The 14,641-nt window shown below is 39.8% G+C and overlaps 1 protein-coding gene across 3 annotated transcripts in view; it reads right to left on the bottom strand.

Annotated features, from left to right (window-relative positions):
* LOC147836337 (uncharacterized) overlaps positions 1-13,715 on the bottom strand; it is a 432,239-nt gene extending 418,524 nt beyond the window's left edge. Inside the window, exons 1-3 of one of the 3 annotated variants that reach the window (XR_015493620.1) lie at positions 12,677-13,715; positions 12,480-12,574; positions 8,082-8,200 (exon numbers count right to left, since the gene is read on the bottom strand). Coding sequence is in view for 1 of the 3 variants with exons in the window: in XM_087257173.1 (XP_087113299.1) it covers positions 12,680-13,399 (720 nt within the window). In the remaining 2 variants the exon portion in view is untranslated. Of the gene's footprint in view, positions 1-8,081; positions 8,201-12,458; positions 12,605-12,676 lie in introns of those variants that run through there. The other 2 variants (XM_087257173.1, XR_015493621.1) reach the window with 2 other exon arrangements.
* Between the last annotated feature and the right edge of the window lie 926 nt (positions 13,716-14,641).

Raw genomic sequence — 14,641 nt, 5'->3', positions numbered from 1 at the left:
ACATTTCTTATAACACAAAATATATGATGAATCAGCATCTGCGGAAAAAGCACATTTAGTAGAGAGACATTTACACACGGCTTTCCTCCTCTTCCTTCTTTTCAGCAGATATTAATATTGGCATTGTGTAAGGGGGTGGTGGTCCATCTTTCTTTTCAATTGCTGTTACTATCACCCTGTTACACAATGACCTGATGCATGGGACACAACAACATCCACATGTCACCATTATAGCTACAAAGGTAGCAATTGAGATCAAAACTGAAGTTATCATGGTTTTATATTTTCCAAACACACGGGTCATCCATTTTCTTCAATCTAATTTGTCTAATTAATTTATTCATTTTCTTTAAGGCTTAGTCCCTTTATTAATCTGGGGTCGCCCCAGTGGAACTTATCCAGCATATTTTTACACAGCGGATGCCCTTCCAGCTGCAACCTATCACTGGGAAACATCCATACACAATCAATCACACACATACACTACGCCCAATTTAGCATATCCAATTCACCTATACCACATGTTTTTGGACTTAAGGGGGAAACAGGAGTGTCTGGAGGAACTCTGTCCAATTTATTGACACCCTGTCCAATTCATATCCCTTTTTTTTTCTCATTCTTTCTTTACAAATTTTGGCATCAAGATGCTTTTGATGTTGTTTTCCTTACAATTGTCACTCACACACTTTCTGTCAGATTGTCATGTGTTAGTAAGTCAGTCTTTTTTCTTTCTATTTTAAAATTTAACATATTATTTGGTTCCCCTTTTTGTGTTGGCCTGTATCTAATATACAGTTGGCCTCATGCATTGGTGTTGCAGCATGTTCATCTCGTACACCAATACATGCTTACACACTCCAATTAGTCAATTGTCTGCAATTAGTCATCTGTTAATTAATCTCCCCCTTTCGGCCTGGACCTAGTTCCAGGCCGCTTTTACACCCCTGTGTTGACTGTCAAGTTAGTCCCGACAGCCTTACACCTTAAGCAACCTGTTTAAAAAAAATTGTGAATAAAGTTGTTGATCTGTCATAATATAATCTCTACATAAATGATTTAGTGCACATCAAAGCTGCACCAGGTCCCTGAAACTGCAGTCCTTTAAACAATTTAAAAGTCATTAATTTCATTTTTTTTTTCATAATTAACTAAAATCCCTTAATATGATTTTTATTTCATTTCCTTTTGGTCTGTGCACAGATTTTTTGCCAGTTTTGTTTTCAAATTTCTGTTAATTCTCTTGACATTTCCATGTAATTATTATTTTTTACACCATTTCTAAAATCATGTTTCAGGCCCAGTGCCCACTCCACTGATTTAAAATATTTGTTATTCCAGTGTTTATCATTATCTAATCTAATTTTCCCACAACATCTATTTGTTTCTAGATTGTTATTCATTAAACACTTAATCACTCCACCTATCCCAGACACCACTCGTCCCAATATTGTGGCGTGTCATCTACTCAACTATGATTTTAATTTACTTTCTTTAAATCTGGTTCCCTATAAGTGTCATAACACCTGCTTACTTCCAATCAATCAGGTGTCCACTATTTTTCAGCTAGTAAAATATCACCATCATATATAGTGACACCCCCTCTGTCAAGTGGCAATCACTCAGCGGGCCTCGCAGGGCGTAATTTAACAACCCTGCAGACAATATTAATTCTTGTGGTACTCTGGTGTACCTGTATTGCTGCCCCCTAAAGGTAAATGAAAACACATCCTTCAAATTTGGTGCCAGTGTTAAATAGAAAAATTCATTGGCTAAGTCTAGACATTAAAATCACTTATTCTCTTGGTGTAAAGCTGGTAATGCAGTATATTAATTTGGAACTGGCATTGTGGCGGTTTTCACTACCGCATTAACTTAAATCATGAGCCATTCTGTATTTTCCTGTATTTTGTTTTTCTACAGGTAAAATTGGAGTGTTTAGGTGTCAGGTCGATGGCTCTAACACAACTATAGTCATCAATTCTTTAATTGTATCTGCAATACCTGCTTCAGCTTGTGGTTTGTGAGGATACTGTGGCTGCCAAATCTGCCTTTCATTATTTAACTTCATTATTAAACTTTAATTTATGTCTCAGAGTGAGGAGCAAAAACCCACATCTGCTGGTCCTGTAGACCATAATTGGCTTGGTAAACTGTACAGCATTGGTGCCGTCACCTCATTATCCGTTCTTTCTCTTCCATGCCACCTTGTGACCCATATATGTTTAGTTAATCTGCCAACCACACCCTTCTAATTATAATTTTTTTCTTTCAGTTTAGTTTTGGTCACAGAATAAAGTCATGTGAGGTGGGTTGGTGGGAGGCATCTATGGTGCAATAAGAGTTACCCAAGGTCTCCATTGAGCATAAAGTGAGAGAAGGCCGTCTCCCGGCATGGTTTCTGGCTACAGTTTGCCCCAGTAAATGTCAGCTCCTACAGGCTCTCGCATCGATGACAGCAACCATTGTCCTCGCAGGTGAGGTGTACCCAGTGAACAGTTCTTAGTCGTCCCTGTAGGAAATCTCACCATAACACCATCAGCATACCATAGAATGATTCATCAAGCTTTATCAGCAAGTCTCTGCCCCATAAGTTCGTGTGGGCTCTGTCTGACAACAGAAAGTGATGTTTCAGTTGTTGTCCATCAACAGACACTGGTATTAGCTCAGTTAAAGACAGTCTTTCACATTCCTCAGTGAAACCCAATACTTCCACGTTTTTTGTGAAATCAAGTCCTGATTGACAGGGTTAATCAATGTTGACTAGGTCGCACCCGTGTTGACCAAAATGTCCAGGCAGTCTTTGTTGACCCTTCATAGATAACAGTTGCTCCACCTTAGCCTCGCTTGGGTCTCCCTGTGGGCCTCCTCAGAAATAGTCCCATCTTCCCCAGAGTGGATATTGTGTTCCACCCTGCCCTGGGTTCTGTCCTCCAGGGTTTGGAGCTTGCCCTGCAAGTGGTGCCACAAAGCCTTTGCCTAATTGCACGCCCCCTCTCTCGGCATACAGATTTTGTCCGTTGTGATATCTTGTCGAAATGCGTCCTAGCTGATTGCACGTGTAGCATTGACTAGCCTGCAGACAACCCTGCAGACAATATTAATTCTTGTGGTACTCTGGTGTACCTGTATTGCTGCCCCCTAAAGGTAAATGAAAACACATCCTTCAAATTTGGTGCCAGTGTTAAATAGAAAAATTCATTGGCTAAGTCTAGACATTAAAATCACTTATTCTCTTGGTGTAAAGCTGGTAATGCAGTATATTAATTTGGAACTGGCATTGTGGCGGTTTTCACTACCGCATTAACTTAAATCATGAGCCATTCTGTATTTTCCTGTATTTTGTTTTTCTACAGGTAAAATTGGAGTGTTTAGGTGTCAGGTCGATGGCTCTAACACAACTATAGTCATCAATTCTTTAATTGTATCTGCAATACCTGCTTCAGCTTGTGGTTTGTGAGGATACTGTGGCTGCCAAATCTGCCTTTCATTATTTAACTTCATTATTAAACTTTAATTTATGTCTCAGAGTGAGGAGCAAAAACCCACATCTGCTGGTCCTGTAGACCATAATTGGCTTGGTAAACTGTACAGCATTGGTGCCGTCACCTCATTATCCGTTCTTTCTCTTCCATGCCACCTTGTGACCCATATATGTTTAGTTAATCTGCCAACCACACCCTTCTAATTATAATTTTTTTCTTTCAGTTTAGTTTTGGTCACAGAATAAAGTCATGTGAGGTGGGTTGGTGGGAGGCATCTATGGTGCAATAAGAGTTACCCAAGGTCTCCATTGAGCATAAAGTGAGAGAAGGCCGTCTCCCGGCATGGTTTCTGGCTACAGTTTGCCCCAGTAAATGTCAGCTCCTACAGGCTCTCGCATCGATGACAGCAACCATTGTCCTCGCAGGTGAGGTGTACCCAGTGAACAGTTCTTAGTCGTCCCTGTAGGAAATCTCACCATAACACCATCAGCATACCATAGAATGATTCATCAAGCTTTATCAGCAAGTCTCTGCCCCATAAGTTCGTGTGGGCTCTGTCTGACAACAGAAAGTGATGTTTCAGTTGTTGTCCATCAACAGACACTGGTATTAGCTCAGTTAAAGACAGTCTTTCACATTCCTCAGTGAAACCCAATACTTCCACGTTTTTTGTGAAATCAAGTCCTGATTGACAGGGTTAATCAATGTTGACTAGGTCGCACCCGTGTTGACCAAAATGTCCAGGCAGTCTTTGTTGACCCTTCATAGATAACAGTTGCTCCACCTTAGCCTCGCTTGGGTCTCCCTGTGGGCCTCCTCAGAAATAGTCCCATCTTCCCCAGAGTGGATATTGTGTTCCACCCTGCCCTGGGTTCTGTCCTCCAGGGTTTGGAGCTTGCCCTGCAAGTGGTGCCACAAAGCCTTTGCCTAATTGCACGCCCCCTCTCTCGGCATACAGATTTTGTCCGTTGTGATATCTTGTCGAAATGCGTCCTAGCTGATTGCACGTGTAGCATTGACTAGCCTGGCAGTTGCGATGTAGCTGACATAGGCAGCCACACCTGAAACAACCCTCTCCACATCCATACCCTCTGTAAACCCCCGGGACCCCCTTGACCCTAATGCCTCCCCTATTCTGTCTTCTAAATTGAGGTTGGCGTTTAGGTGTTTGGTTTGATGGCTGTTTGTACACAGGTGCCATGTAAGATTGTTCAGGGTCAGGCAACTGCACCAATTGTTTGCCTTTATCTTTCTCATTTGATCATTGACTTCTTGTCTGGCTTTGTTCACTTGTAATTTCACGAACTGGTTTTTCAGTTCCTCAATCTCAGACTGACTCTCATCAGCTTTATCTTTAGCTCTATTGATGTGATGGAGCAAGTGTCTCTCCCAGGTGGCCGAAGCACTTCCTGGTATGTCAGGGGTTATTATTTATGTATTTTTATTTTATTATTATTATTATTTTAGTCATTTAACACAGCTTGAAGTATCCTCAACCACTCCTTCATAAATTGGTTAGCATGAATATGTGTCCCAGTCTGGGCTTCTCACTCCAGTTTACATCTCAATACATATGCTGCTGATGTTTCATCTGCCTTAGGGGTGGACTTAATGTTATGAATAGCACCAGGTGGTGCAGAAAATTTTCACCTTATTACTGTGCCCCATGCAGTTGCTACTTTGCCAAAAGGAGTGTCTGATTTACATTCATTTGTATTAGCTACCTGTTAAAATTGTCTCAATTCTCCATTAGTAATCATAGAATAACAACAAACTTTTATTATTATTATCTTCTTTAATTATAATTTTTTTACACCTAAACACAATCTTATCCTCTAATATCAAGTCTTAGTTCCTCAAATGGTTAATTCCTTAAAGAGTTATTGCTTTTTCTAGTTTCTATCTCATCTGTTTAATATCTCTCTTTCTTTATTTATATTTAAGACATATTTTAAACTATAATCTTTTTGACATTTCTTTCTATTAAACATTAATTAGGACTCTTTTTTTTCTTAGCTTTTAATTTTTCCTTATTTATTTTTTTATTTTTTTATTCTCTTCCTTACATATTTGGCCAGTAACACTTAAGTTAACCATTTTCAACCAGTCAAATTTTATTTTCTAATTTTCCTCTCCATCAACCGAAGACTCCTCAATTTTATCTCTTTGGTGTTTAACAGCTTATTTTCTATCTCTTATTTCAGTTCTTCATCTTTCTTCCAATGTATCTCTTCTAATGTTTCTTTAGTAGCTGGTCTTTATGTTGTATTTTAATTTATCTTTATTATTTATTATTATACTTATTTATTTTATTTATTTATTCATATAGCTTCAAAGTCCATTTAAACTTTTATAACTATATTAAGTATATCTCCCATTATTTTTTATTTCACTTGTCTTTTTATCCTGCAATATAATAGATCTGTTTAATTAGTAACTTATACTAAATCTCTAATTATTATGTCAACATTTATCAGTATTTGATCAAATATATATATTTATTTTTTATATTTTCTTTTACTATATTCAGCCTAACTGTTTTTTCCTCATGAAAAGGCATGGCTCCAGTTATCTTCCTTTTTTCATGTCTGTCTAAGCCTGTCTGCCTTTACTTTGTCAACCCCGTATCTTTCTGTAAATAAATCCCCAGTTTTGTGGACCAATTGCAAAGCTTGTAGACTACTTTGTGGTGAATGGAAATTTTCTTTTTGGTCTTTTCCTATATGTGTATGTGTTAGTGTGTCACCTCCTTCTGCAGTGGTCTCCTTCCTGGTTGCCTCCCTCTCTTGGACCCGAGAGACTCAGCTAGTTCCTGTTCAAGACACAACTACACATATACTTTTAACCTTCACATTAACATTGTTTTCAGGGTGTGGTGTCACTCATCCTCACACTTCTTTACCATTTATCTCATTCATACCAACACATGACCTCGTCAGGTCAGTGCTTTTCCCTACACTGTCCTAATCCTGGTTCTCTAGAACCTTTTCTTCTAGTCCCTGTTCTACAGTATATTTCATATTTTCTATAGTATTTCATATATATACAGTATATCTCATATTTTCTTTATGTTCCTCAAATTGCAATATTAACTTTTTCTCTCATTTATTTTTCCTTTAACACTCCCTCTTGTATTCTTCTTCCACGACGTCTTTCCTGTATTCACGCGTTAGATGTTTTGAGCTCTGTTCCCTACTCTGACCCTCAGTATACCCACGCCCGGGGCTACCTAAGCTGTCCCTACGTCTTTTCAGAAAATTTTTTTTTTTTTTTTTTTTTTGTTCCCTAATCTATCCGTTCCTGATACTGCAATCAGTCTTTCTCAGGAAATTATTTTTTCTTCTCAATTTTTATTTTGAAAGTATCTGGTTCTCGTCAGAACAAGAGTGACTCTCAAAAATGCCTCCCCAGGGAGGGGGACTTCCTTACAAAGACATGACTTTCTGTCTTTGTCCCTGGTATTAAAAGCTTTCTACCTTTGTCAAGAGTAGGGTCACTTTTAATTTTTTACCTCCTAAGGGAAGAGGATTTCCTTCTAATTCTCTTGCGCGAAAATTCGCGCATATACCTTGTAGGGACAAGGATTTTATTTGAATTCTAGTAATTCACCCTAAATTTACCCTGCAGGGACAAGGCCTTTCCTTTAAATTCTAACAATTTACCCTGATACTCTTCAAAAAATGTAAAAAAAAATGTAAAATATTACTTTTGGTTTCTCTGTATTTTACTTACATCAGGATTATGCTGAATTCAACACTTAATTTGCAGTATTCAATCGCAGAATTTATTTAAAAGGTTTCTGCTTACCTTATTTTTTAGGCGCGCCTTTGTGTTGAATTCAGTTCATCCCTCTGTTCAGCAAAATTCCTCCTTTTCCCATCACGTCGTGGGTCACCAAAATTGTTGGACTTCAAAGGGTCCAGTGCATGTTCAAAAATGGGTTCGGAGTCAATCTGTCAAAAATTATAAGTTTTATTTGCTCAAGTAGGAAAGAAACCAAAAGCAATACACTGCGCAGGAGAGGTTCAACTCTGAACTGTCCTTCAGAGACACATCCTTTTATACCACAGTTGTCTTCCGTGCATCTTCTCTTAAGAGTTAACCTTTTAAGGCAAATGTCTCTTCTTAGCACACACATGGCTCATACATCCTGTCGTTCTTAGAACTCGCACCTATATTCAATAACAGGATGTGCTTGTCTCAGCAGTCTGCAACACTGGTCTATACCGTGCTCACAATATGGCTGTTAACCCTTCAGACGATTTCATAGTAACCAACACCCTATGGGTCAATCGTTAAAGACTTCTTATGCATGGAAAACATGTCAAAGTTTTATTTAAACTGAAAAATACCACAGTAGCTCTACCAATCCTGAACCATGCGAGGCAGTGGCGACAGCGGAGAGGGAAAAAAAACTTCACCTGATGGGAGTGAAGAAAAAAAACCTTGAGAGAACCAGACTCAGTTGGGCATGACCATTTTAATTTCTCCGCTGGCCAAAAGTCTTGTGCAGAGCTTCATTCGCCGTGGTTGAGGCTGGAAGATGGCCTCAGCGAAGACTCGTCTGTCACTGGAGTGTCGCTGGAATCAGACTCATGTTCTCCACTCCCCACGACCATCAGCGCAGCAGCAGTTCAGGATATGGCCTGGTCCCGGATATGGAATCCTTGGGATCATCTCGTCGCTGGTCTTGGATCCAATCAGTGACTCCGCATAATCTGAGGACCTCGGGATGAGTATCCCCAGGTGAAAATAGAGAATAAAGAAAATAATTAGCGTAGCTGCTGTTCATAGTGTATATAAACAAGATGCAGAAGCCTGTGTGGAACCCGCTAGGTGATGCATTGAGAGTATGCTTTACTAAACAGATAGGTCTTTAATCTAGTTTTGAACTAGGAGAGTGTGTCTGAGCCTCGGACGTTATCAGGAAGGCTATTCCAGAGTGTAGGAGCCATGAAAGAGAAGGCTCGACCTCCTTTACTTGATTTTGCTATTCTAGGTACTACCAGAAGCCCTGAGTTTTTAAATCTTAAAGAGCGAGTTGGTTTGTAGCGAGACAGAAGGTTGGTTAGATAAACAGGAGCTAGATTATTTAGGGCTTTATAGGTGAGAAGTAATATTTTAAATTCAATACGAAACTTAACAGGCAGCCAGTGTAAGGAGGATAAAATTGGGGTGATATGATCATATTTTCTAGACCTGGTCAGAACTCTGGCTGCTGCATTTTGTACTAATTGAAGTTTGTTAATAGAGGATGCTGGGCAGCCAGCAAATAGAGCATTACAGTAATCCAGTCTCGAAGTCATAAAAGCATGGACTAGCTTTTCTGCATCTGAGATGGATAGCATTTTTCGTAATTTAGCGATATTTCTCAGATGAAAGAAGGCAATTTTTGTGACATGGGATATATGGTTTTCAAAAGTTAGATCCCTGTCTAATATGACACCCAGATCTTTTATAGTAGAGCTAAAGCTAACTTTGTATCCCTCTAATTGTAAATTGAGTTGCGAGATCTGCTGTGTGCAAGATTTAGGCCCAATAAGTAATAATTCTGTTTTGTCGGAGTTTAAGAGAAGAAAATTGTTGGTCATCCAGTCTTTAATGTCTTTGATACACTCAGTTAGTTTAGAAAGTTCAGACGTCTCGTCAGGTTTAGTTGAAATATATAATTGAGGATCATCTGCATAGCAGTGAAAGCTGATCCCATGTCTTCTAATAATGTCTGCCAGAGGTAGCATGTAAATTGTAAACAGTAAAGGGCCTAAAACTGATCCTTAAGGCACCCCATACTTTACTGGGCTGACTTGTGAAGGCTGTCCCTTAATATTCACAAACTGGTAACGGTCAGTTAAGTATGACTTAAACCATTGTAGAGCCTGTCCCTGGACACCTGTAGACTTTAAGCGATTTATGAGGATATTGTGGTCAATGGTATCAAATGCCGCACTAAGATCGAGTAAAACTAATAGCGAGACGCACCCTCGGTCAGCAGCTAAGAGTAAATCATTGGTTATTTTCACTATAGCGGTTTCTGTACTTTGATGAGCCCTGAAACCTGACTGAAACACTTCAAAAATATTGTTCGTCTGCAGAAAAGAGCATAATTGAGTGGAAACAACTTTTTCTAGTATTTTAGACATTAATGGAAGATTTGAAATAGGCCTATAGTTAGCTAAGTTGTTGGTGTCTAGTTGCGGTTTCTTAATAATAGGCTTAATAACAGCTAGCTTGTAAGAGTTTGGAACATGGCCTATAGATAAAGAAGAGTTGATAATGTTAAGAAGAGGTTCTCCTATAGCAGGTAGCAGCTCTTTCAGTAATTTTGTTGGAATTGAGTCCAGCATACACGTAGCTGGTTTAGAGCTATTTATAATTTTTACTAACTCTTCGTGTTCTATGATTTTGAAGCAGTGTAGGTTATTATTATGATTCAATGAAATATTTACAGGATTTGGAGTATAAGCCGGTGCAGAAAGTTTGGCATCTCCTATTTTCTGTCTAAAGCCTTCTATTTTATCACTGAAAAAATTCATGAAGTCATCACTACTAATTTGCGGTGGAGTAGTTTGTTCCAAGGATGACCGATTATTTGCTAATTTAGAGATGGTGTTAAATAAAAATCTAGGATTGTTATGATTATTTTCTATCAGTTTGCGCAGGTGCTCGGTCCTGGCAGATTTTAGAGCCCTCCTATAGCTGGACATACTGTTTTTGTACGCAATTCTAAAGACCTCTAAATTAGTTTTTTTCCATTTATGTTCCAGGGCGCGGGTTGCTTTTTTGAGCGCACGAGTATGACTATTATACCATGGTATAGTTTTAATCTCTCAAGCCTTTTTTAATTTGATGGGTGCCACAGTATTTAGTGTGCTAGTAAAGATGGCATCCATACTGCTGGTTACTACATCAAGATCATTTGAGTTTGTGGGTGCATTACAAAATAGAGAGAGATCAGGTAAGTTATTTATAAATTCATCTTTAGTTGACGGAACAATAGTTCTACTAGGGCGGAGTATTGGAGCGGGTTTGCTGATTTTAGGTAAACACAGCTTATATAGTAAGAGGTAGTGATCTGTAATATCATCACTTTGTGGTATAATGTCTACATCAATAACCTCGATTCCATAAGACAGAATTAGATCTAATTTGTGCTTTAAGCGATGGGTTGGACCTACAACGTTTTGCTTTATCCCAAGTGAGTGTATTAAATCCATAAACGCGAGCCCTAATGTATCATTAGCGTCATCTATGTGGATGTTAAAGTCACCTACAATTAGCATTTTATCAGTTTTGACTAGTAAGTCAGAAATAAAATCAGAAAATTCTTTTAGAAAATTGACATAGGGTCCTGGGGGTCTATATATGGTGATTAAAGCGAGAGATAACATAGGTTTTTGCATAGTATCTGGAAGCTGAACATTAAGCGATAATACTTCAAAGGAAATCACTAAAGATTGATGCAACTCCACCACCACGACCAGTTTGACGAGCCTCATGTTTATATAAGATTCCTGGAGGAGTTGCTTCATTTAAGCTAATATAGTCATTTTGTTTCAGCCAGGTTTCAGTGAGACAGAGTGCATTAAGATTGTTTTCTGTTATTATTTCATTAATGATAAGTGCTTTAGGTGCAAGTGACCTGGGGCCTCATGTACGAAGACTTGCGTGGAAATCATACTTAAACATTGCGTACGCACAAAGCTGTAAATGTGTGTACGCAGAAAAAAAAATCAGATGTATGAAACACTGCGTACGGCGAGTCTCACGCAAATTCTTTTGTAGATCTGAATGAACGTGAAATTGAGCGCAACATGCACAAGCACAAAACCCCTCCCTGCCTCCTCCCCCGTATGAATATGCAAATGACTCTACTTTGGAAAAACCCAACGAAAAAGCAACGGCAAAAGCAGGCAAAAATAGAAACTTTGAACAGTGTGAATCGGAGGTGCTCCTTTCGGAGGTAGACCGGAGAAAAGCGGTGTTATTTGCAAGTTTGTTCTCCGGAATTAACAACAAAAGAAAAAAAATAGAGTGGGAGAGTTTAGCTGATGCGGTTAACACAGTTGGGTCTGAACATCGCACTGAGTGAAATATAAAAGAAATATTGTGATTTACAGGTGTAAACTGTTGCAGTAATCTTAACAGTCTCAGTGGCGCACTTGTAAGACGCATGTCTGCGTGTTTTGACACGTTCGAGCATGAACTTGGTTCGAATCCAGCGTCTGATAAACTCTTTCTTCTTTTTTCCCCGGCTACATATTAGATTTTGCTAACTATTTATCACGAGAAAGACAAGTAGGAATCATTAATAAGTTTGTACATCATATTTTATTTGCACATTTATTGAATGGAAATGTTTCTGATTCACGCATGCAAATTCATCTTCAGATAGTGTCTTTATAGCAATGTGCGTGCGGTAGATAGCTCAGATTACATTGGGAAAACAGGCAACGGCTGCAAATTGTGCTTTAATGTTTAGCTGGTCAACTGTATGGTATGGAAACCTTAGATACCTGCTAGATGAACCCGTCTCATACAGCTGCCATTGCAAGGCTCAGACACTTTGTACAGAGGAATTTAACACAACTGCCTCTAGGAGTCGCCAATGGAAATAAAACAGACACGCACAAAAAATGTGCGTACGCCAGCCAGAAAGCTGCCGTGAAGCTGCGCACATTCCCACGTTCAGTTCATTGTTAGTAAATCCAAACATGAGCGATTCTGAGCGTGAAACCTGGCGTACGCAGCATTGATACATGAGGCCCCTGATGTTTAGGAGACCAAGTTTTACGAAATTTGTATTTTCACTTTCAACTGGTTTTTCTGGTTTGATTCTTACTAGATTTTTTCTGGAGCACACAATACGTTTATTTCTTAATCTAATAATACGAGGAACAGACACAGTCTCTATAGGATCTGCCAGATATGCGTTACTGATGTTTAAGTGGGGTGAACAAGAGTCTAGGTGGCTATAATGTGAATTTTGTGAATTTTTACCTGCTAGTCAGATGGTGCGAAGTAATCTGGAGATGTTGTCCGACAGGAGTTCAGCTCCGGCTCGACTGGGGTGCAGGCTGTCAGGACGGAAGAGCCTAGGACGCTCCCAGAAAAGATTCCAGTTATTAGCAAAGAGCAATTTCTGTTCTTTACACCATGTTATTAGCCATTCATTCAGAGCTAAAAGTCTACTGAACCTTTCATTTCCTTGGCGGTAGGTAGGAAGCGGCCCAGAAACGATGATCTGCGTGGCGGGCGAGGTGCGTCGAACCGTCTCGATCAGGCTCCTGAAGTCCTTCTTCAGGATCTCCGACTGCCGGAGCCCGGTGTCGTTTGTCCCCACATGGAGGACAACGGCACCAGGGCTCTCGGCAGCGCCCAGGATGGTTGGAATCTGTGTAGAAATATTTCTCACACGGGGCACCAGGAAAGCAGAAAGTACGTACTTTACTACCTTTTGAGAAGGCGGCACGGACGTGACGAACGATCGAGTCACCGATGATGGCCACATTGGGACCCGACTCGCAGAGAAGGGAGAAGCGGTTCTCCGTGGAGATCTCAAACACAGGAGGAGGAGACGTTCTGCCCCGGGATCTGGGAAGCACCTTACGCGGCTGCACCCAGGCGCCGTGGTAGCCGGGTGTCGGCGTGAACGACGCCTGGCTGAGCCGCGCCCCGGGTGCGCTGGGCCTGGACAGAGAAGGACGCGGGGTTGAGGTAGAGGGAATGATGTGGTTGTAATTTCCACGTACCTTAGATGATGAGGCGGCCTTAGCGTTAGGTACAACAAGCAGTTGCTCCCGTATCCGCGTCCGCCTCACCAGAAGTGCCCGGATCTGGGACTCCACTTCTTCCAGCTCCAGCTCCAACGCCTCCATCGATGCTTCTCCTGCACACAAAGACAGAGACGGAAGCGACATTTTACGGGGTAAAGAGCAAAGCCAGTAAGTCAAAAGTGTATGGTAAAAGAGGTCGGTAGCTTTAGCTGACCAGCGGCGCTAGCAGGCTAAAGCTACAAACAACAGGCGGATGCTCGAGGGACATACCGTTTTTAAAGCAGTTTTGTTTGTATAAATGTATTAAGGGTTTGTTCACCCTAAGTAGGAGAGACAAATACTTAGCGAATGAGGAAGAGTTTTATGATTAAGATTTAAATTGCGAGTAAATAGCAAGTCCAAACTTCAAGCACACGCAGTAGGCGACCGAACGGAGACAGTGACGCCAGTGACGTCACTCGAGCATGCGCCTCACTCTCTCAGTCTCAGTTATGAAATCACTTTCTACCAAATATATCTTATCAAAAGCAGATTTTTATGGGAGGTGTTTTGGGTCATTGACAGTTATAAATTGATTAAAATGAATGGGTAACCATATTTTCGGCTAAGTCTTATTCTTGTTTGCAAAGGTTGGTAAGGTCATTTTGCAGCACATCACAGAGACTAAAAGTTGCCTCCATCTTATGAACATGTGAATAGGCATGTAATAGTTGGGTACTTAAAGTCCATCACAAACTGTAAATTGCTGATACATTTTCAACATATTCGAGCTTTTCAGACTTTACAATACTAATTGCTTCACAAACAGCAGAAAAGGTTTATTGTTTTTGACCATTATCATCATCATCAAGTATTTTGCACACGGGTAGGTTAACAGTGTTTAGTAACTTGCAACTATCTGATCCAAAAGGTTTCTTATTTTAAGGGAATATGACTGGTTATGACTTGATCCGCTTTCCTATTGGTTTCATGAACTTGTTTATGCATTTTGAACATTTATTGTTTTGGCTTTCATCAGACTAAAAGTAAATCAAAAGCATCTGCAATCATCCAGTAATGTCTAAGTTTTAAATAGAATGTTTGGGATTCAGCTCAAGGAGTATAATGTTTATTTCAGGCTTTTTATCTGGATTGTTCTTATTAATGTTTATATTGATTCTAGTGAAGATTTAAAAAATTATACTCTTTTTGTTTGTTTCTTTAACAGTCCACAACAATATACGTGACTAGATCTTACAAGCTCGGCACATACTGGCTAAAAAATATGAGTTTTACTCAGTGAATACTCTCTGATGAGACTGTAAAGCACTGACCCGATTCCTGTTAACCATATCTGGCCTGAGTCTCTCTGTAGAGTCCAGGCCACTTCTGGCAAGGACATGGCTT

The sequence above is a fragment of the Danio rerio genome, chromosome 6, assembly GCF_052040795.2.
Source record: "Danio rerio strain M-AB ecotype USA chromosome 6, GRCz13ab, whole genome shotgun sequence".
Lineage (NCBI taxonomy): Eukaryota > Metazoa > Chordata > Actinopteri > Cypriniformes > Danionidae > Danio > Danio rerio.
Note: the sequence above shows the minus strand (reverse complement) of the source record. Positions and strands in the feature narration are given on the sequence as shown.